Here is a 22,549-nt window from a genome sequence, read left to right on the forward strand (position 1 = left end):
GCGCCCTCCAGCCAGGAATCCACGCAACCCACTCAAGGGAGGCCGTGTCTCTGTGCTGAGAAAAGGGAAGAGGATGGGTAGGCAGCAAAGGCAGGTCTGACGTGCAAAGTGTCCCAGCACAGGGCCACGGGCCCGGCCTCCTGACTCAGTGTCTGAACACAGCCTCTGACCCATCACTGGCTGACCCCCAGGCTCAGCCGAGCCAGGGGCAACTCCCAGAGGAAGCCAGCTTAAAAATAAAGATGAGAAATATAAAATCCTCCAAAGAAATGAACAACCCTCCAGAATCAAAAAAATCAGAATCAATTCTTTTTAAAGATTTTATTTATTTATTTTCCCCCCAAGGCCCCAGTAGATAGTTGTATGTCATAGCTGCACATCCTTCTAGTTGCTGTATGTGGGACGCGGCCTCAGCATGGCCGGAGAAGCGGTGCGTCGGTGCGCGCCCGGGATCCGAACCCGGGCCGCCAGCAGCGGAGCGCACGCACTTAACCACTAAGCCACGGGGCCGGCCCAAGAATCAATTCTTTACTATTTAAAAAATAAAGACAAGAATTAAAACCGAAAACCAGAAACTGAGCAGAGACAGCAGCAGCTGCACACTGTGGGGGAGACAGACCCCACCAAGTCAGCCCAGGGGTCACTAAACCAACAAACACAAACACCAGCACAACAAGTCCCTGTGAGGGGTACCGGAATACAGGGTTGCTGCTATTATTTAAAACGTTCATTTTTGAACAAAAAAATTACAAGACATCAAAGAAACAGGAAAGTGTGACTCATGCTGAGGAAAAAAGCAGTCACTAGAGCCATCCTCTGAGGGGCTCCAGATGCTGGACTTCAAAGCTGCCACTATAATTACGTTAAAAGCACTAAAAGCAACCGTGTTTGAAGAATTAAAAGCAAGTACGTACGATGACGACGACTCAAGAATAGAAGATCTTAATGAAGACACAAAAATCACAGAAATGAACCCAAAGGAAGGTGGGGACGTGGAAAGTCTCCCTGATGACCTGGCTCCCACAATGCCCTGGGCTCCGCGTGTCACCGCACCGACCGCTCGGCGGGGCCCTGCCTGTTTACGTGACCGTCTCCCCAGCCCCTTCCTGGCTGCAGGCAGGGAAGGGACTGAGCTGCTTGCATCCCGTGTGACAGGCCGGGGTGAACAAACGACGGAGAACGGCGGTGGCACCCAGTATGGCTAAGAGCCCGAGCTTGTGGTCAGATGGTGTGAGGCCCGGCAAGTCCTATTCCTTTGCCTGCGCCTCAGTGTCCTCCCCTGTGAAAACGGGTCCCAGGGGAGCTGGTGACTGGAGGACGGGGCCCTGGACACGAGGCTCCACGCAGGCCTCCAGGGCCTCAAACCGCCACGGTGCTAGGAGCGGGGAAAGAATCCACCAGAAGCCAAGGCCGTGAGTTTTCCTGTTGTTTAATTTATTACTGTTTGACATCCAGTGACACTGACATCCCCCCGCCGGGCCTGCAGACCCCGGCGAGTCTGACCTGTCCAATGAAATACAGTACGAGGAGTGGCCGGCTACATACATGCATCCACGGCTCCCACTACAGTGCTTCCAACTGTGGCCGCAGCAGGACCGCCAGGGAAGGGAGAGAAGACAGGCCTCGCGTGTGCCCACTCATCCTCTCTCTCCCGATTAGATGGTTAATGCTGTTACACACGCCACCGACGCCGCGACAGGGCCAGACACAAACAGTCCTACCTCTTCTCTGCCGTATAAATATGGAAGATTCTCGTTTATACAGTTTTACCCCAAGGCTGAAACTACATCTGCTGCTACCCGTTACGCTACTGGCTACGCCGTCTCGGCTCCGGCACGAGGGGCCCGAGGTCGAGACACTGGAATGTCGGACTCAGTCTTCCTCGCTGCCACTTCCTGAGCGGTCCTGGAGGGGACAGGAGAGAGAGCGTGAGCCGGCCCCGTCCTCGGCCTAGGCTTTAGCTATGTCTGCTAACTGAAACACGGATGCAGGCAACACATCTGCCTTGCCAGGTGCAGGTGAGCAGCAAGGGCCTCAGCCCCTGCAGCCACGGCCACGCCCCAGCGTCACTTTTCTCCTCAGGACAGGCCCCTGCGCCCACAGGACTCTCCCTCACTGGGCCTCCCTGCTCCGTCCCATTGCTGCCTGCCTGTCCCTGTGCCCCTCACCCGCGGCTTCAAAACCACCCTGGCCATTCCTGACCACGGAAGATCTCTGCTCTTCCGTATAAACATTTGAAACAGCGTGGCAAGAGCCACAAGACGCCTGCTGCGTCCCCACTGGGCAGATGGGGAGCCTCACAGCCCAGACCCTGTGCTCCAGAAACATGGGCCACCATCCTGTGCTCGGGACATCATCCACGTCCCCAGGAGGTCACGTGATCAGATTTATTCCAAGACACTTGCTTTTGTTGCTACGAAAATGGCTGTGAGAAAAACAGCAACAAGGAGATGGTGGTCACTGAACGTCACTGGGGGCCAGGCCTGTAATCCACTCGACCTCCCCGCTTCACAGAAGTGGAAACTGAGGCTCAGAAGGGAAGTGAACCGCCTGGGCCCCACAGCAGGGAAGGGCCGCACGTCCAGGCCAGAACTAGGGGACAAAGCAAGTGGGTCCGCTCCCCCCCCACGCCCCCAAAACTGTGCACGGCGGGCCTGATGCTCCCGCAGCTGCCGCCCATGTGCAGGGACCGCAGCCCCCACCAGGGCACCCCTCACAGCCCCGGGCAGTGTCTGCACCACGTCATTCACACAACTGTGGATCAGGGGCCCTTCTGACCCACCCGATAAAGACCCAGCCCCACTGGCCTCAGCGTGGCAGCCCTGGCATCCTGGGCAGGCGGCTGCTGTGGCGGGAACAGGGTGGGACACCTGTCCCGTCCCCAGATGCCCAGTGGTGCTGAGAGCACTGGCTCTAGGGACACTCGGACTTGGTTCTGAGTTACGAGCCGTGTAATGCTGAGCCTCAGTTTCCCAATCTGTGGAGTGGGGTGTTAGAGCGTGAGGGTCCAGGACCCGGCATGGGAACGCGGCTCCATGACGAAACCTCCCCCCACGGCCGCTGCCACCGCCCAGCCCAGCTCACCTCCTCCTGCTCCTCCTCACTGTCATCGTCGCTCACCACCGGCTTGGCCCGCGACCCGCGGCTCGGCCGCCGCCGGCTCCCCTTCAGCCGATCCTGTGCCTTCTCCTTCCGGCCGAGCTTGATCTTCACTTTGACCGAGCGGGCTGTGGGGACCAGGAGGGGGAAAGAAAGAAAGGAGACGTGAGCTCGGGGGAGCACGGCACCTCCTGAGTCGGGGGCGTCTGGGAGCCTGGCAGCAGTGAATGATGGGGCCGTGGGGCCTCTGGTCCCCTCCAGCGGGCATGGACCCCGACCTCCTGAGCCGCTCCCACCCCAACCACTCGCCCACCCACCCTGGGACTCACACTCGGACTCCGAGCCTTCCTCCTCGCCCTCGTCTTCCTCCTCGCTCTCCTCGCCTTCGCTGTCATCCTCCTTCTCGATCTTCTGCCTCACGCTGGTGAAGACCGACTGCAGGACAATGGAGTCTTCGTAGATCTGGGCGAGACACGTGGGCTCGAGTGGGCTGCAGCCCGATGGGGGCGCTGCCCGCCCTGCCCAGCCCGTGCAGGGCAGAGGGACACCTCTGTGAGCCTTTCCCAACTGTGCCCGAGAGCATCAGGCTTATGAAACAGTCCCAGACAAAAGATCAGGTGTGTTCGTTTAGGAACAGCTGCAGGTTCCTCACTCCCTTTGAATCATAAGGAGCATCCACTTTTAAAGGCTCTGAGGTCTGCAGTAATGTTAGAAACGCATGTCCCTTGTTTCAGCCAGCATCCCCTGAAACTATGACTGTAAAATCTCTTTTCCAGGAGGCACCTGTCCCTAACACCCTTAGGAAAACCTCGCTAAGCTGAGGCTGTGGTGTGTGTTAATTTCTTCACAGGAGAGCACACGTCCACAAGATTCCTTTCAAGGGAGTCCCCAATGAATTCAAAATAAAATTCCAGCACACACACTGGGTGCTCACAGGGTCCTCCTGGATGAAGGGGGCTGAGTCTACTTCCTCTAATTTGCTTGTTGTTATTTCTGTTTTTTTTTTTTTAGTAAGAAATACATATTGCTTTTTTAATTGGAAAAATAGTTCAAGTTTTGGGAATAGTTTAAAAATCAGTCAATGCAAAAGGGAGCGAGAGGCATGTCGGTCTGGGGCCCAGCGGTGAGGGTGGCGAGGGCTGGGGGTGGGCGCCTGCTCACCAGGGAGCCCTCCAGGTTGAAGGTCTGGGCGTTCTGGCACAGCAGCATCACGTCCTTCTCCAGGTCGTTGAGGCTGCGGTACTTGTGGCTGCGGATGCGCTCCTGCGGGCGAGGGAGAAGCGGCCTTACCTCGGGGCCCCTCTGTCCAGGCTCGGGAGCCCCCTGGACACGAGAGCCACAGGACTGAAGCCCAGGCCGTGGGTAACCTCCAAGGAGCCCCAAACGCTGGCTGCCCACTGAGACATCCTCGGGACCCTCGAGGCCACGAGGAAGCCCAAGACCAGGGTCCCTGGCCAAGAGGCCTAAGGCCCTGAGCAGGGTCCCCAAATGCCGATGTGGGCACATCCCCCAGCTACGCGGGGTTACCTTTATCTTCTTGAAGTCCACGGGCTTGCGGATGAGCTCGTAGTACTCGGGCAGCTCCTTGCGGGAGGGCAGCTGGATGAAGACCTCGCTGAGCTGGCGTCCACTGCTACTGCAGGGCGGGACACGGCGGCGTCACTCACGGGCCCGCCTGCCGCGGAGCCCCCACCCCCACCTGGTGCCCCCCGCAGGGCCACCTCATTGTTTGGGGTCACAGAGGATGAGAAATTCAAAGCAGACTCAGGAGTTATTTCCTGAACATGTGCTGTCTTGTGAGTTCTGGAACATTCCTGAGAGGCAGCCACGCATAGAGGCCCAGGGTTCATTTGAATCGAGGCTCTGTGCTCACCTACCACCCCCGCCACCCCCCTCGGCCCTGGAGGAAAGATCATCATGTGCCACTCGTAGCACTACAGAGAAGCAGAATCATGATTATTTGTCTATGATGCAAAAATCAGTTTGCTGTGCTGGGAGCACTGAGTGCCAGAATTTTCTGAGAAAGACCAGTTTTCACAAGCATGTTGTGTCTCTCTCACAGGTGACACTTGTGAGCAGTGAACTTCAGAGAATTTGGCAAAAACCTGTGGAGGAAAGATGTCCCCTGACAAGATGCCAATGAAAAACAAAAGCTGTGTTCTAGTCGTTTCCACCGAGAAGGCCCTTGTTTTGCACAGGGAGCAGAGTGGCCACGAAATGTGACCGGGCCTCATGTGCCATCTCCTGGGCCTCACTTTTGGAGGAACCCGTGCCCTCGGCCACCAGGTCGTGCCACCCTGAGCCCGGCTGTGCTGGGGACAGGAGCTCAGAGGCGACGTCACTCCTGGGGCCTGCCCGAGGGGGGGGAGCAGGCGCTTCAAGAACTGAAGCTTCAACATCGACCCTCAGTTTCCCTTTCTGCTCGGTCAGCCTGGAGGACGGGGATTCTGTCTGGAGGGACGTGGCCTGTCCCGGGGGGCCCCTGGGCCTCGGGAGACGGGCGGCAGAGGCCGTCCAGGGAGCTGGTGACTGGGGGCTGTCCTGCTCTGCGGGTCCCCTCTTCACCCAGCCCCACACTCCGGCCGTGGTGTCAGAGCAGCTGCTCCACGACTCCGGCTTCCCCGCCACTTCTCAGAGACGCGTGATTGTCGCGGAGCTGCCAGCGGCTGAGCCCCTTCGGCTCCTGGTGACTGTGCCGTCCCCATCGGCACTGCTTCCTTCCTTCCCAAGAGAGTTCTCACAGGACAGAGGGCCCCCACCCCGCAGTCTGCGCGCCCTGAACGCACCCCATTCTGGGTTTGTTCACTGTAAGACGGCAGCGACAGCACGACTGCTCTTCCCGGGGCGTCACCGGACGCCCCCGATTCCACAATGGCCTCAGCAGTAGCTTTGCCAGGACGGCGTCCCCGAGGCTGGGATTCTGCCGGCCTTCTGCTCACTGGATGTTCTGTACGTGACAGGCCCCTGGCCCTCCCGACGGGGGCGGAGTCCGGTCCCTCCCCTGAACTGCCTTGGCCAACTGCCATCCGCCGGTCCTTGCTCTGGGCCAGACACACGTGACACACGTTCTCATAAACTGTTACTCCAATCATCGCAACGAGGAAACCGAGGCACGAGCTTCAGGCCTGTGCCTCTGCCTTCCCTCCAGGCTGTGCCGTCAGCCACATGCTGCCCCGGGTGGCATCCAGCGGGGCACAGACAAGGGAGGGCACACCCCCTCCCGGCCATCACTCCTGCCCGGGAGCCCCTCCCTTCCTCTCTCTCATGATCAGGCTGGTGGGTGGTCTGGGCACAGACAACTGGAATTTCTTTTTATCAATTCCAAAACCTGATGCGCTGGCTGCTCCACTTCGGACAAGCAGACTTGGGGTGACAGGAAAGACGTCGGGCCTCCCCCGCTCCGGGGAACTCCGGTCCTACAGCTGAGGCAGAGCCCGGACCCACAGCCCGCCCGCTCCTCAACCCACACACATCCTGCTCCCCCCACGGAACCTTCTCAGGGAAGAGCCCTCCCCTCTCTTCTCACAGCAGGGCCATCCTACACTTCCCCACGGGGCGCGGCGGGCAGTCCATTTTACACTCTGACCCAGGACCCACGCCCACAAATTAAAATCACAGAAGTTCCCCGGGGCAACACTCTCCCTTCCAAAGTGCTGTGGCCTCGGACACTTTCTGTTCTCTTTCATTCAGAAAGGCCAGCTGTGACCCGCTGAATTCATGTCACACACACTCACGGGCACAGCCCCCCAGCCTGCACAGCCCTGCCGTGTGCCAGGCCCAGGCTCGCCCGGCCGTGTGCCCAGTGCTCCTCTGGGGCACCCACGAGGGCGGCCCTCGGGGCAGCTCTGGAAGCAGGACTCTGGTGCCGTGACACAGCGGGGAGTTTTATAACAACACCCTCTCCTCATCGGGCTGGGAAGCAGTCGTTGGAGAGAGAAAAGAACAGGGAGCCCCAGGCCCCCATCTTCTAAACCTCTGGGGGACTGCATTCTTGAGGAATGAACGCCCTTCTCTGGGGCAACAAGCTCTGTGTGTGGATGGGCTGGAACAGGGTGTGCCTGAGGGACAGGGCGTCAGGACCACGGGGGACTTTTAAAACTGTCCTCTCTCAGACGGTGAAAAGCTCTTGGAAAGCCACTGCTTTTTAGTTGCCAAAGTCTTAAGATGTTTTTCATCCTCAGAAGTCCCTGGAGAGGTCCCCCCACGCACACCAGGGGCTGACGTGACAGGCTCTCGCACTAGCCCGTCACCTTGGGATGAGAAGTGACGCGCCACAGCTCCCCACCTCACCAGGGACAAACCCCAAGTCCTTCTGATGGCTGCCTGGCCCTCTGGGAAGGGGGTACCCCTGGCCTGACGTCAGCATTCCTCTCCCACCTCCTCACCCACGTCAGGACCTGCCACGCTGCGGCGCCCCCCCCCCCCCCCGGGGAACCCCGGCTTCCCCCTCATCCGAGCACAAATGTCACGGCTCCCTCCAGTTCCCTGATGCCCGCCCACCTCACCCTCACATCGCCTAATAAAAAGGACGCTCGAGACGCAAGACAAAGGCGCCAACCTTCAGCGCTTGCGCCCTGAGGTGCCCCAGGGCACCCAAGGCTCTAGGAGGCGCCCTGACCTCCGGCACCGGGCGGAGCTTGGCTCTCCTTGCACTTGACGTCACAGGTTCACACGGGGCTCCCAGGCCTGGCCGCCTCACCGCTGTCTGAGATCAGTCCCTGCTGGCGCGTGCAGCAGCCACGTGGTCCGAGCTGCCTCGTGCCCGCTGGGGACACACGCCACGGCCCACCTGTGCACCTGCTGCCGATGGGCCCCGGACTGCGTCCGGTCTGGGATATTATGAGCAAGCAGCTCATGTCTCACGTTTGACTTGCATCTCTCTTGGGAACACGCCTGGGGCAGAGGTGCTCGGTCACCTGGGTGGACACCGCGCCTGCGTCCACTCCTCGGCGGCGAGAGAGCCCTCCCCACCCTGGTCCTCCACAGCTGCTCCTGCCGCCGTCGCTCCCCCTCGACGTGGCTGTCCCACAACCGGGGCGGGAACTGGGCCCTCCTCGTGTTTCATCCACTTTTCCGTGGCGAGTGGTGACGCCCGACCCCTTTCACAGGTGCGGCTCTGAAGGCCCCTGCTGGCAGCACCTGCTCACGTCCGTGTTTACTCCCCCGGAGGCCTCTGTGGGACCCCGTTCACTGCAGACCCCTTCTCCACTCTGCGGTGTCTCCTTCCTCTCTGCGTGGTGTCTTCTGATGAAGGGATCTTAGTTTCAATCGAAGTCCAAGGTATCCATGTTTCCTTTTATACGTGGTGCTTTTCCGGCCCTGTTAAAGAAATCTTGGCCTACCCTAAGGTCACAGAGGTACTCTGTTTTCTTCTAGAAGCTTTGATATTTTATGTTATTAGATTATTAGATAGGAGACCGGTTATTCTGATCAGATTTTGTCCCTAGCAGTTATATTCTGCACCACCTTATCCTTCCTGTCTGTCTGTCTGTCTCCCCGCCAGAACACGAGCCATGAGGGCGAGACCTTGCCTGTTTTATTCACCCCTCTATCTTTGGTACCTGGAACAAAGCCTGGTACACAGTGGGTGCTTAATAAAGATCTGCTGAATGAAGGCAGAAATAGCTCAGGGTGAAAGTCGCAGGGTCATGGAGCAGGGCTTGAACCCGGGTGTCACCAAGGGTGCCCCGTCGCCCTCCCCCCACCTCGAGTGGTCACTTACGCACCACCTGTGCCCGCAGACGCTGGCAGCCACCACGAGGTGTCCCGACGCAGAGAGCGCCCCGTGTGCCTGTGGCACCTGCCGTCTGTCTCGGGAGAGCTGCTCCGAGGAAGCTGACAGGGCAGGGCTGTCTGGACTCCATCTCTGAGCCCCAGCCGCGGTGGGGATGGGGGTGAAGGAGCCGGGAAGAATCCTGAGGCTGTCAGGACCGGCCCGAGGACCCCAGTTCAGACATGGAGGAGGTGCCCGCCATGGCCCTAATACCTGCAGCCCCAGCTGTCGCCTGGCTGGGCAACAAGAGCACCGTGAGGAGAGTAACGATGAGGATGTTCCTCTCCTGCCTCCAGATGTCAGCTCCCACAACAGGGACTCTCCTCAACCTCGGTCAGCGCCCGGCCCCATGGCTACCACAGGACAGGAGACACACGAGGGCCCCGCCTGACAGCTCTCCTCCTCCCCAGTCCAGCCTGGTGGTAATTTCTCAAGGAACGAGCTTTGTGGCAGTAAGCGTAGGTGCGGGGTGGAGGGTCTGGTCTAGCAGCCCTTCTCCTTGGGGCCGAAGAGCCCTGCTGGGGACCCTTATTACTTAACCTGCCCAGGCGACACTGTCTCCCTGTGGAAATGTGCCTCCCCATGCCGACTCGGGGTTCTGGTGGGGCTGCCCATCACTGAGGCCCAACCTCTCCCCCCAGGACTCGGGCGGGGCCAAGCATACCAGCCAGCCAATCAGAGCCCTTCCCTGGGACTTCCTACCAGGAGCTGGGGAAGCAGAGCTGGCTTTCCTCTCGGGGTGCAAGGCCTTGAGGACGGAGCCCAGAGCTGGGGTAGCTGCAGTTCACTGCATGGGGGAAGGGCAGGGGTGGCAGGACAGCCCTGGGTCCCCAGAACCAGTCTTCACTAACTCCTCCATGGCCCCCAGGCCAAAGGAATCCCTATTCTGCCTAAGGGGCCTAGGACTAGGTGCCTGACATAGAGCTAGCAAGTCCAAACTGACGTGTCTCTTCAAATATATTATTGAGTTTGTCCTTAAAACATAATCACAGTATGCAGAGGAAGAGCAAAGAGAATCAGAAGAGACAAACAGTGCCCTGAACAGGACAGAAGCACCACTCCCAGCATCTAAGGGATCATCCATCCACATCCCTTTCTAAAAGGATGGAGAAACCACAGAGGTTATGAGAGCTGGCCACAGATGCACAGAGAACTGGTGCCAGGCAGGACTCGAGCACAGGTCCCCGAGGTTAAGTCGGGGACCCTCCCAGCCTTGCTCACACACTGCTCTGAACTGAGGGTCAGCAAACTTTTTCTGTAAACAGCCCTATAAATATTTTAGGCTCTGTGGGCCATACCGTATCTGTCGCAACTACCCGACTCTGCATTGCTGCATGAAAGTGGCCGTAGAGGATACGGAGGCAAATAGGCCTTGGCTGTGTTCCAAAAAAACTTCATTTATGAACAATGAAATATGAATTTCATATAATCTCATGTCATGAAATCTTCTTTGGATTTTCTCAAAATCATCTAAAAAAACCATTCTGAATTCACAGGCTATACATACACAGGTGGTGGGCCAGATTTGGTTTGCTGACCCCTGGTGTGAACCCTAAAAACAAGAGAAAGAATGTCTTTATCAGGGATGTTAACATACTGTCTGGCGTCCTCAATTCCTAATCCTCTGACCAGGGCAGACATTGCAAATGGATCACAGCACTATCCCTTGAGCTCCAACAGCCTCAGGCAGGCATAAGCAATCAACTGAAGATGGTGCTTGGCAATCCTCCTTGCTAAGTACGGAAGTGGTCTGATCTGCCTGGAAGGACATCCTCCCCGTCCCTCAGCCCTGCTCTCCTTCATAGAGTCCAGTTCAGACCATCTTCCAGTGACATCTCTTGATGACACCTGCTACCCTGGGACCATTATCTCTTTTGACTCCCAATCAGCGTATTGAGACAGCAAGGGTCGTAGATGTTGCTGCCTCAGGATGTTTAAAACTGACTGAGCACCAGAACACTGATCTGAAACAGAATCTCAGAAGGTTCTTCATAAACTTGAAAACAAAATAATGAAACACATCCAAGAGGTACTTTATTAGTACAAAGTTATTTACTAGGTTCAATTTCTTGACACGTTACAAAGTCAAGAATATCTCAAGGATTAGAAAATCGAGAAATCTGGGGAAGATACCCTGACTTACAAATATTTACTGAGCCTCCACCTGCCAGGCGTCCACCCCTAAAAGATGAATCTGAGTGTTGGATTTATGACTGTGCGGTACAGAAAAAATGCTGACTCACGCACAAGTGAAAGAAAATGATATTCACCAGTGAACCCACCAACGAGAATGGTCCGTAGGCCGCCTGCCCTGCGCTCTCAGCATACTCTTCCAGGAAAGGAGAGTGGGAAGCTATACTGTGGGGTCAGTGCGCCAAGGAGCCAGACAGGCTGTAGGAAACGACGCTGATTTAAGTTTATAATGAGCCAAAGACACACCTCAGGGCACATGTTTTTGAACACAGTTCAGCAGTGAAATCCAAATCTCATTTTTAAGAAACCCTGAAGCTCCCCTCCCACCCCATTAACCCAAGCTGAGAAACCACTTAGTCTGAAACCCTCATTTTGGATGTGAGACCCTGAGCTTTGGAGAAGAGAGAGGCCCGGCCCAGGGTGACACGGCAAGCAGCAGAAGCCAGATCATAACGCAGGCATGCTCCCTGGTGTGGCATCTACTTCCACGTGCCTGCAGGCTTCCCCAAGACGACCCCGGACACCACGAGGCTGGCACTGTGCAGTGCTCAGAAGACATTAGCTGTGGGTGATGAGGACAAACAACAGATCAGCCGTGACCCATTCATGGCACTGCAGAGAACATTTCTGCAGACCAGGGAGAAGATGACAATGAGAGGCAGAGCCAGCTCAGGCTCCCCCAACAGCTGTGGCCAGGGGTGGGAGGGGTTGGTCACGGGAGTGTGGGGAGGCCCAAGGCCACTTTCTGCGGGGCTGGGTGACCAAGGCCTCAAGAAACCAGCTTCCTGCCTGGAATTAGTGTCAGCGGCCCTGCTGTTATTACCGGCAGCTCCACAGCAGAGGAGGCCTCAAGCCCCTTCTGAAGTGGCAGGGACTGCAGGATCCCGCACCAGGAACCAAAGGCACTGGAGGTCCTCAGGTCTACCTGGAGCAATGGGCAGGGAGGTGTCTGGGGGTCTGCGAGGTGGGAAAGTGGGCTGCCAGACAGGGCCACCCGACCCACCTCCACAGCTCCTGGCAGGCCCTCACACCCAGATTCCTTCCCTCCTGCTAATTTTTAACCTTAGTTAACTTACATTTGACTTATTATTATTTAACTTTTAAGTTAACTTATTTCTAACTAGTCTCACCTCAGAAGTTTGATGTTTCTCAATTCACCTATTACTTTGTCTAGCTGTCTTTTGGCTTAATTGTAAATTTTACCTATTTTTTTGCAATTTCTCATTCATTCAACCTTGTTTTCAGACCATGTGTCCCCCGTCCTTTTCTTCTTCCTTTTTTTTTTTTTTTTGTTTAGCTGCTTTGAATTTTCTACTTTATGCTTCCTGTCTTTCTGTTTATTGTCTTCTACTTTCACGAACATTCCTAGTACTGTTTCCCCGTGTGCAGAAGAGCACGCGCTTGCTGAAATGCACAGCACACTCTAGAAGGATGGCATCCGGGCTCCGAGGGAGGCGGAGGGGCGGAGGGGCGGGTGCGACCGGCTCACCCAAATCAGCGTGTTTCCAGGGTCCAGCTATCTGCACCTGAGCTGCTTTAAGCTTTTATGTACTTCCAGTTGTAAGACCCTTCTAGACCAGCTGCCCTGGTTTTTCTTCCTTGGCGTGATGCATCTCTCCTGTGGTTATCCATCACCAGGAGGGAGTGAAGCCTGGGGATGGAATCGGCAGGATGACAAACAGGACAGGAAGAGCTTCTTCCAGAAAATTCTGCAGCAGGCTCAAAACCTCAGCACAGCTTGACAGAGCTGCCCCAGCTAATGTTCCCAAGGCCTTGAGCCCCACTGGGCCCTCAGCCCGGCCTGTGCCCACACTCAGGCCGTCACTCAGTGACGGGGATCAGCACTTTTCTCAAGACATCTGATGTTGGTGCCTTCGTGCCAGAGCTGGGCGCCAAGCAGATGGTATGACCCCAGACCTGAACGGGCAGGCGGAGGGCCGCCTCCTCCTCCTGGAGGAGGGCTCCAGACGCAGGGCCAGCACGGCCATAAGGCTGCAGAACCCTGAGGCCTCCCGGCCCCCTCAGGAAGGGCTCCCAGACCCGCCCACTCTCCGCCCCCTCCTCCCCTCTGGGCCCAACCTGAGGGGCTGGGAGCCACCAGCGGTGACCTCTCTGGGACAAGGCTTCAGCTGACACCCTTCCCGGGGGCCTGTTACATTGACCCAGTTTTTCTTGCAAATCAAGGTACAACCTTTCAACTCTGAAGATCCAACCGCCGCCACCACGGATCTGCCTGCCACCATGGGTTCGGCCAGGCCCTTCAACACCCACAGTGGATGCGGGGCGGGTCTTGGGGCTGCGGGCCTGGCCCATGTTATCTCATTTGGGGTCTCCACAACCCCACGTCGGGCCTTCCACCTCTGTGCTGCAGACTTGGAAACTAGGCAGAGAGATGCGTGTGGAATCCAGATCTCTGACACTCGAGCCCCACAGCCGCTAAGGAACTACTGCCTCCTGGCAGGGAGAGGAGGAAGGAGACCCCGAGGGGGCAGCCTGTACACGTCCTCATCTTGCTGAGTCGTCTGGGCCTAAGTTGCGGGCGTCTCAAGAAAAAGACGCTCTCTTCCGTGACCTCAGCACGATCACCAAGTTCAGGAGGCTCGGCGCTGACACACCCCCACTGCCACACCCACAGTCTGCCCGGGAGCTGGTAATGGCCCAGCTCTACCCCCCAGCCTGGGGAGCACCAGGTGGTTCCATGGGGGTCCTGAGGCAGCGCCTTCCAGCAGATGCACTTCTCTGAAAGCTTCCTGAAGGCGCTAAGGGGTGTGCCCTGGTGCGCACACTGGCTCACTGGCGTCTGGAGACGGTGCCTGAATGCCTCGGCAACCAACTGCTGACTCCTTCCAAAGGATCGAGGGACAAAAACAACAGCTGGAGGCGCACACAGCCCTGTGACAAGGTGCCAACCTGACCCAGGAGCCTGTGCCTGACTTATCTGCATGTTTAGATTTTTAAAGTGAAAATCCCTACTTCCAACTTAATTTCTTAATTCTAGTTTCGATTCTGGCTGTTGACCAGTGGGTTCCCCGATGCAAGTGGAGATTTCCAAACACCAAGGAGAAGGTGCTCTGCGAGGCCCTGAGTGTGGGCTTGGCCCGTAGAGACCCCTCACCTTGCTCTGCTTCCTCTGGTGCTGGGACACGGTGTGCTCGGTCTCCAGGCCTCCACACATGCTGTTCCCTCTGCCCGTGACACCTGTTCCCTCCCCTTCCCCTGGCGGGCCCTTGCTTATCCTCAGGCTCTGCTTATGTGGCACTTCTCCTGGAGGCCACCCATGCCAGCGCCAGTCGGTGGCCTGGTACTGCAGACTCTACAAGCTTTCCTCCACTGTGGCCCCATAGTGGGAAACGTATTTTCACCACGACCGAGCAGAGGGCGAGGCTAACAGGCCGAACACCACACAACTCCAGGGGGCGCCACTCACAGGGCGCACGCGGCCTCGGGAGCAATGGGCGTGGCAGCCCCGAATCTGGACACGCAGGAAGGGAGCAAAAGCTTCTAAATCAGGACATTACCTGTACAGGGAGGAGGATGGGAATGCGAAGGTAATGTCAAACAGGACTGTACTCGTGTTGAAAAACAGCTGGGGAACCTTGAAATAAACAATCAAAACAACATCTGGAGTGATGCCAACTGAGGGGAGGGCAGCCCGCTCGTGACATCCAGGTGCAATCCCGGCCCTCACCGCAGCCACAGGGTGGCAACAGCAGCACCACGCCCTCCTGCTCCACCAAGCCCACTCCCCACTCCGAATCCAAACGATGACAACATCCTGTAACCTTTCTTTGGCGCCCAGGCAGAACCAGCTGTAACAATTTGTTCTCTCCTCAGGATTCACATTTAACTCAATTACAGAGTCCAGCTAATTACAGGGTTCTGGAAAGCAAATGGTTTTTTTTTTTTTTAATCCAAATGTTTCATTTTCTCCTTTGGAAAGGAGCAATTGGAAGTCTGAGACCAGAAAGTGTGCGTCAGGCTCCCTCCAATTTCAGCTCCAGTTCTCTTTGGTGGAACGGTGGCCGGTCCCTCAGAACCTTCCAGGCGTGTCATGAAGAATTAAACCAGAGAGAGGTCTGGCCTTTGGCCTTGGCACGTGGGAGGCGATCTCTAAGCTCCTGGAATGTCCTGCCTGTCAGGGTACCTTTGTTTACCTGGGGGCCTTGGGCCCAGAAGTTTAAGAATGTGATTTAGGGCAGGGGCACTGGGTCACATGGTATCAGCTCAGCCCACAGAGGGGCTGAGGCTGATGTCAGCCACGTGGGTGGCCAGTCGTGTCTAGTGACCAAGTTCCAACAAGAACTCGAGACACCAAGCCTTCCTTGGTTGGCAATGCTCTGTGGGTGTTGTCTCATCATGTTGCCAGGAAAGCCAGTGCTGTCTGCGGCTCCATGGGGAGGGACAACCAGAAGCTTTGCGCGTGGAACTCTCCTGGATGCTGCTCTGTGCCGCTTCCCTTGGCTGACTTTAATCTGTATCCTTTCATTGTAATAAACCATAACCGTGAGTAGAACAGCTTCCAGAGAGTCCTTTTAGAGAATTACCGAGTCTGAGGGTGGTCTCAGGGACCCCTGAACTCTGCAGCTGGTGTCAGAAGTGAGGGTGGTCTAGGGGCTGTTGCCTATCCTCACAGCAGGGTGAACCATACTGTTGTTTTCCCTATGGTTTCAAATTTCGTTTGTTAAGAATGTCAAAACTATTCATTAAATTGGTCAACTTTGTGCCTAAACATCATCTTTGAAAGTATCTGCCATGACATCACTTTTCAACAGGAAAACATGACTGTTTTCCTGAGTTTCTGTGTCCTCCTTGATCTCTTCAGAGATTTGCGACCACCAGCAAACCAGCAAGCAGATGGACCCACTCCAATCTTGAGCCCAACGTTCCCCAAAGCCAGCACTTGGGAGCTCCCTCTACTGCTGGTATGTGCTGTCCCAACTGTAACTCCTCTACCGTTCTTCCCAGTCTCATGAAGAACTGCCGGCTCTGTAGCGTCATCCATTGCAGGAGGACGTGAGGTTACAGGTAAACCACACATTGGACCCTCCCTTGATGCGTCCTGCCACTTGGGTCCGACACCAGCAGGGCATGCAGCTCTGTGACTCCTCATCAAACTGGATCTCAGAATCCCTACCAGGATCTCAGCGCCCTGCAACACAATAGTCTCGACAAGGGGTCGCCAAATCCTAAAGTTAGTTTTAATTTATCATCTGACTTATGACCCAATCCTCTACAGGCTGGAAGGACGACTGCTGGCAGCAGCTAGGGGCACCATTTTCTCTTTTGTCTCATGATATATAGCTAAATATGATGCTCAGAAGGCCTTTTCAGTAAGTTGTAGAATGACTGAGAAAGTGGACGGACACTTGACATCTCTTTTTTAGTTTGAAAATATTCAAGGCCTTATCAACAACTTCACGATACTGTTTCCCAGTGTCTAATTTTCTAAACCGAGGTGTGACATAATACGGGAACGCGCACATATCTTCAGTGTGCATCTTGATGACTGTTGTCAGGTACACACCCAGATCTACAGATGGAATATTTCCCACATCCCAGAAGGCTCCCTCATGCCCCTCCCTCCCATTCCCCCCGTCTCGGGGTAACCACCGTTTGACACCCATCACCATGGATCAGCTTCTGAACTTCCTATAATTGGAAGCATACAGTAGGTACGCATTAGTGTCTGGTTCAACAAAAGTCTGTAAGATTCTTCCTTGGAGCAGTAGTACATCTGTTTTCGTGGCTGTTAGAATTCTGCTGTTCGATTAGCCCGCCACGGACGCATTCTCCTGCGGGTGGACGCTGGGCGGTTTCATTTGGGGCTGTTATAACCACAGCTGCTATGAAACGTGCTTGTCCACATCTCTGGTGGATGTAGGCACTCGGCTCTCTCGGGTTTACAACTGGGATTGGAGCTCTGGGTAGAAAGTTTATCCATATGGTGAGCTTTAGAAGAGACTGTCAAGAGCTCCCGTAGGCAGCGTGAGAACTGCTCCACGTGCTTGCCGACACTCTGGTGGGCGTGCGGAGGCCCCTCACTCTCATTTTACTGTGCATTTCCTGCATGCGACGATGTCGATGGAATGAACCCGAGCACCTTTTCACGTGCTGATTGGTCATGGGGATATCATCTTCTGGGAGCTGTCTGCTCATGTCTTTTGCCCATTTTACAAGTGGGTTGTCTTTTCTGAGTCTGTGGCAGTTTTTGCTGTCTTCATGAGGGTGTCCTTTGGTCCTCTGATGAACAGATGTCCTTCATTTTAGTGAAGTCTACCTTATGAGTCTTTTATGGCTTGTGGCGTTTGTGTTCTGTTGAAGAAGTCTATGCCTATTTCGAGGCTATGAAGACTTTCTCCCATGCTTTCTTCTGGAACCTTGTTTTACCTTTCACGTTTACGTCTAATCCACTTCAAATCAACATGTGTCTGGTGTGAGGTGGGGTCTAGGCTCACCTTCTCCGTGTGGATATCCAGAAGGTCAGCATGACTTTCTGAAACGCCCATCCTTCCCTAGTGACCTTCAAGGGTCTTCCTCAACTTGATAATGTTAAGTTTCCCTTGGAAGAATATCATTAGAAAGAAAACATCGGGGTCTATCGTTTTCATCGAATTTTTGCATACTCCATATTTTAAATAACTGTTAGTCTACCTTTTTCTTTGTGGAATTTGCCTCAAAGGCGAAGTCTGCAAATTAGTTCAATATTGTTTTCTCAGTACTGACGCTAATTACATTTTTAGATCTAGCAATTGAACATGAATATGCCCTTTTCACTTCGTCATTTGTTTTTCTTCTCATAATAAAAGACTCTTTTTTTTTTTTTTTTTGGTGAGGAGCTCAGCCCTGTGCTAACATCTGCCAATCCTCCTCTTTCTTGTGCTGAGGAAGACTGGCCCTGGGCTAACATTTGTGCCCATCTTCCTACACTTTATATGGGATGCTGCCACACCATGGCTTGCCAAGAGGCGTGTCGGTGCGCACCCGGGATCCAAACCGGCAACCCCTGGGCTGCCGCAGCGGAGCACACGCACTTAACTGCCTGCACCACTGGGCCAGCCCCTAAAAGATTCTTTTTTAGGGGCCATTTGCATCCTTTACTTGGGTACTACAGTCACCACCCCTAAAATTCCACACATGGTGAGAAGTCTCTCCAGGTGATGCACCAAGGGCTCACTCCTGGACACCCTTCCCTCCAAAACATTAAACCTCTCTTACTTTGCTTCGTGACTAACTGCAAAGCATTACTACAAAATCAAGCTGTAAACCCTCCTGTTACGAGGACAGCCATACCGGCCAGTATGGACCAGAGTGGAACAAGGCACCAGAGCAGGGAAGGAGGAGCCGAGTTCTGGGCGGGGTGCAGGCTTGTGCCCTGGCCGCCTTCTGCAGCTCAGCAGGACCGCCCCACACCGGCAGAATGTGCATATGTGTCCTTGGAGGGCCGCACGAGAACCGCCATTTTCCTCCTATCATTTAAATGGTACCCATGACCCAGTGCAGCTGAAAGCACGTGCCGTCTTGTGTCGGGTGTGCCTGTGAGGGGGGGACCCAGCACCTGGAGTGGAGGCTTGCCTGTGTCTTCTCAACGTGGGGCTGACCCTCGATGGCCCAGGGACACCAAGAGGGTGGGAGGGTCTAGAGAAGGGAAGCCGCTCACTCTCTGCTCCAGCCACACGGGACCCTCACCACAGTCCACCGGCCACATGGTCGGCACCCATCCCAGCACAGACCCCTCCTCCTTCCACCTCGCCCCATCACTGTCCTCGACCCCACCAGCCCCCTCTTCCTGGGGCGTCTCCACCTGCTGGCCCCTGGCTGGAGCGCACCCCCGACCTCCTTTCCTCAGGGCTCCTCTCTAGCGTCACTTCCCTGCCTCTGCGTCCCGCCACGTTCCTCTCCCTCATCAGGGCTGACGCTGCTGTACGCTCCCTGCCCCAGAACGTAAACCCCACGAGGGCAGGGGCCCCGAGACAGACACCGACCACCGATCACCGTCTGCGGAGCGACCGGAGCGACAGCGGGCTCGCCAGCACACGGGGGGCCACCCGGCCCCACGCCGCCCCGCCCCGCCCCCTGCTTACCTGTCCTTGTACTTGACCACGGCGTCCACGATCTTCCTCATCTTCTTGGTGAGGCTGGGCGGGTTGGGGGACAGCTTCTCGGCGGGCGGCCGCCCGCGCTTCTTCTGCTTCTTGCTGTCCTCGTCCCTGTCGCGGCTGCGGGTGCTGGCGGTCGGGGGGGAGGGGCCGGCGTCGCTGTCCCGCTTGCGCTTCCGCGACGACTTCTTCTGCCGGACCTCCTCTTCGATCTCCTCCAGCGTGCCCTCCTCGATGGCCTTCAGGGTCAACAGTGGTAAAATAGGACAGCCAGCACCGAGGTCGACAAGCAGAGGCCGCGGCGCACACCTGGGGGCCGCAGACGGCCAGCGCTGCCTCCCAGCGCGCGCCCCACCCAGGCCTCCTGACAGACAGACAGGTGTACTTCTCCAGGAATTAAAGACTCACACCCCACCGCGTGGCCCGAAGAACGCAATCCTGTGAGCCCTCCACCCAGAGGTGACACTGGTGACACTTCCGCCCTAGACCGCTCGCATCTTTTTAAATTGTGGTAAAACACACACAACGTAAAATTGACCACTTTAACCATTTTTAAGTGTGCAGTTTGGTGACATCGGGTGCATTCACACTGTGTGCAGCCATCACCACCATCCACCTTCAGGACTCTCCCGTTCCCCACACACACGTGCACAGTCCAGGCCACGCTGGAATCGGGTCCACGTACCACACCGTGACTCGTGTTTTTGCTTACTATAGCCTGCGTATATTTCCTGTTGTTTCTCTGCAACATAATTTTTAACGTCTGTTTAGTATTTCATTGTATAATGGGACTTACTTTAACCTTCCCCTGTTCTTGGGCATTTGGGTGGTTTCCATTGTTTTTTTAGGGGGCGGTTGGGGGTACCATTCTAAGTAACGCCCTGACCGACAGCAGTCTTTCTTGTAGATAGATTCCTGGAAGTGAAACTGCTGAGTCAAAGGACACGAATGGGAACAATACTAATTTTAAAATAATCCTAATTCATTATTTCTCAATGATGATTAACTCGCATATTTTATCCCTGAAATCAAAATGATGGGAAGACAGGTTTCCAGGGGAGCGTGGAATCAGAAAAGGCACTGGGGCCTGGCCCCAAAGGGATGCGCTGGGCGTCTGTCTAGCATTTACTGGCTGTGACTATGCACCGGGCACAGGGCTGGGTGCTGAGAATACACTGCTGAGCGGAACCAGAGGGGCAGTGATCACACGGACATCCCACAAATGCAGTGACAAGCAGGTCAGGTGCGAGGAAGGAGGGTGGGTGGTGCTCTGATAGTGGAGCCAATGTGTCCTGGTCAGGGGTCGGGGAGAGCTTCCCAGAGGAGGTGTCACTAAAGCTGAGATCTGAAGAGTGGTGGGAGGGAAAGGCATCCAGGCCAAAGGAACAGCATGGAGGGCAGGTGGCAGGCAGGAGAGACTGAAAGAAGTCGGCATGGGGGAGGGCACGCACCGCTAGCCCAGGGGGTGCAGTGGCTTGAATAGTGTGCCCCAAAATTCATATCCACCTGGAACCTCAGAATGTGACCTTATGGGGAAATAGGGTCTTAGAGATGTAATTACTTAAGGAGGGAAATGAGGGCCGGCCCCGTGGCTTAGCGGTTAACTGCGTGCGCTCCGCTGCTGGCGGCCCAGGTTCGGATCCCGGGCGCGCACCCACGCACCGCTTCTCCGGCCATGCTGAGGCCACGTCTCACATGCAGCAACTAGAAGGATATGCAGCTATGACATACAACCATCTACTGGGGCTTTGGGGAAAAAATAAATAAATAAAATCTTTAAAAAAAAAAGGAGGGAAATGAGATCATCCTGTACTAGGGTAGGCCCCAAATCCAATGAGAGTGACCTTATGAGAGACAGAACAGGTCACACAGAGAGACGTGGGGGAGAGCACTGAAGACGGCAGCAGAGACTGGAGTGACACTGCCACAAGCCAAGGAACGCCGGGGCCACCACAAGCTCTTAGAGGCAAGGAAGGACCCTCCCCTAGAGCCTTCGGAGGGAGCATGGCCCTGCTGCCACCTTGATTTTGGACTCCTAGCCTCCAGCATAGTGAGAGAATAAATTACTGCTGTTTCAAGCCACTCACTTTGTGGTAACTTTTAGAGCAGCCCTAGGAATCTAACATGCAGGCCTAGACAGTGCAGGTCAGCCAGCAGGACAGGAGCCTAGAACATTCTGAAGGGTTTTGGTATGTACGGCATCAGGGTGGCTGCCAGAAAAGTGGTGCCAGTTACACGCCCACCGCTAAGACAGGACCATGCCTGTTGGGGGCACATGTATTTCTTATTACTGTAAACTGTATCGAGTCTGACATACAAAAAGGCATGGGCTCAATGGGGAAAGAACAGTCTTCAACCAATGGTGCCGGGACAACTGGACCTCCACAGGAGAAACAATGAAGTCGGGCCTAACCTTACACCACACACAAAAATTAACTTTACAGGAGCACGGACCTAAATGTAAGAGCTGAAACTCCAAAACTCTTGAAAAATAACACAGGGGTAAATCTTTGTGACCTTGGATTTGGTAACGGATTCTCAGACACGATACCAAAGCACAAGCAAAGAGAGAACAACAGATAAACTGGACTTCATCAAAATTAACCACTTTTGTGGGGCCGGACCGGTGGTGCAAGCGGTTAAGTGCGCGCGCTCCATGCGGCGGCCCAGGGTTCGCCGGTTCGGATCCCGGGCACGCACCGACGCACCGCTTGTCAGGCCATGCTGTGGGGGTGTCCCATATAAAGTGGAGGAAGATGGGCATGGATGTTAGCCCAGGGCCAGTCTTCCTCAGCAAAAAGAGGAGGATTGGCAGATGTTAGCTCAGGGCCGATCTTTCTCACACACACACAAAAAAATTAACCACCTTTGGGCTTCAAAGGACACCATCAAGAAAGTGAAAAGACAACCCACAGAACAGGAGAAAGTATCTGCAAATCAGCCGTCTTAGAAGAAGATATAAAAATGGTCAATAAGCACGTGAAAAGATGCTCGACGCCATTAGCCACCAGGGAAGTGCAATTCAGAACCACAACGATATACCACTCGACACACGCTAGAATGCACAGAATTCAAAAGAAAGATAAAAAGTACTAGCGAGGACGTGGAGAAACTGGAACCTTTCTATGCTGCTGGTGGGCGTGTACAACGGTGCAGCCGCTTTGGAAAACAGTTTGTTAGTCCCTCAAAAGGTTAAACGAGAACTGCCATTGGATCTGCTTCTAGGTATAGGCCCAAGAGAAATCAATAAGTATGTCCTCATCAACACTCGTACACGGATGTTCACAGAAGCACTATTCATAATGGCCAAAAAGTGGGAACAACCCCAACAGCCGTCACTAATGACTGGATAAACAAAGGTGGTCCATCCGCACAACGGAAGATTATT

General features: G+C 55.2%; 1 protein-coding gene across 8 annotated transcripts in view; it reads right to left on the bottom strand.

Moving 5' to 3' along the window:
• Positions 1-1,413: 1,413 nt before the first annotated feature.
• Positions 1,414-22,549, bottom strand: part of SMARCA4 (SWI/SNF related, matrix associated, actin dependent regulator of chromatin, subfamily a, member 4) — an 87,257-nt gene continuing 66,121 nt past the window's right edge. For 3 of the 8 annotated variants that reach the window (XM_058525674.1, XM_058525669.1, XM_058525670.1), the window contains 7 exons: positions 19,847-19,903; positions 19,147-19,400; positions 4,627-4,735; positions 4,261-4,362; positions 3,429-3,561; positions 3,085-3,227; positions 1,414-1,905 (listed from right to left, as the gene is read on the bottom strand). In XM_058525674.1, the coding sequence (XP_058381657.1) occupies positions 1,873-1,905; positions 3,085-3,227; positions 3,429-3,561; positions 4,261-4,362; positions 4,627-4,735; positions 19,147-19,400; positions 19,847-19,903 (831 nt within the window). In that variant the 3' untranslated portion in view covers positions 1,414-1,872. The remainder of the gene's footprint in view (positions 1,906-3,084; positions 3,228-3,428; positions 3,562-4,260; positions 4,363-4,626; positions 4,736-19,146; positions 19,401-19,846; positions 19,904-22,549) is intronic. The other 5 variants (XM_058525675.1, XM_058525673.1, XM_058525672.1 and 2 more) reach the window with 4 other exon arrangements.

This window comes from Diceros bicornis, chromosome 30, assembly GCF_020826845.1.
Source record: "Diceros bicornis minor isolate mBicDic1 chromosome 30, mDicBic1.mat.cur, whole genome shotgun sequence".
NCBI classification, from domain to species: domain Eukaryota; kingdom Metazoa; phylum Chordata; class Mammalia; order Perissodactyla; family Rhinocerotidae; genus Diceros; species Diceros bicornis.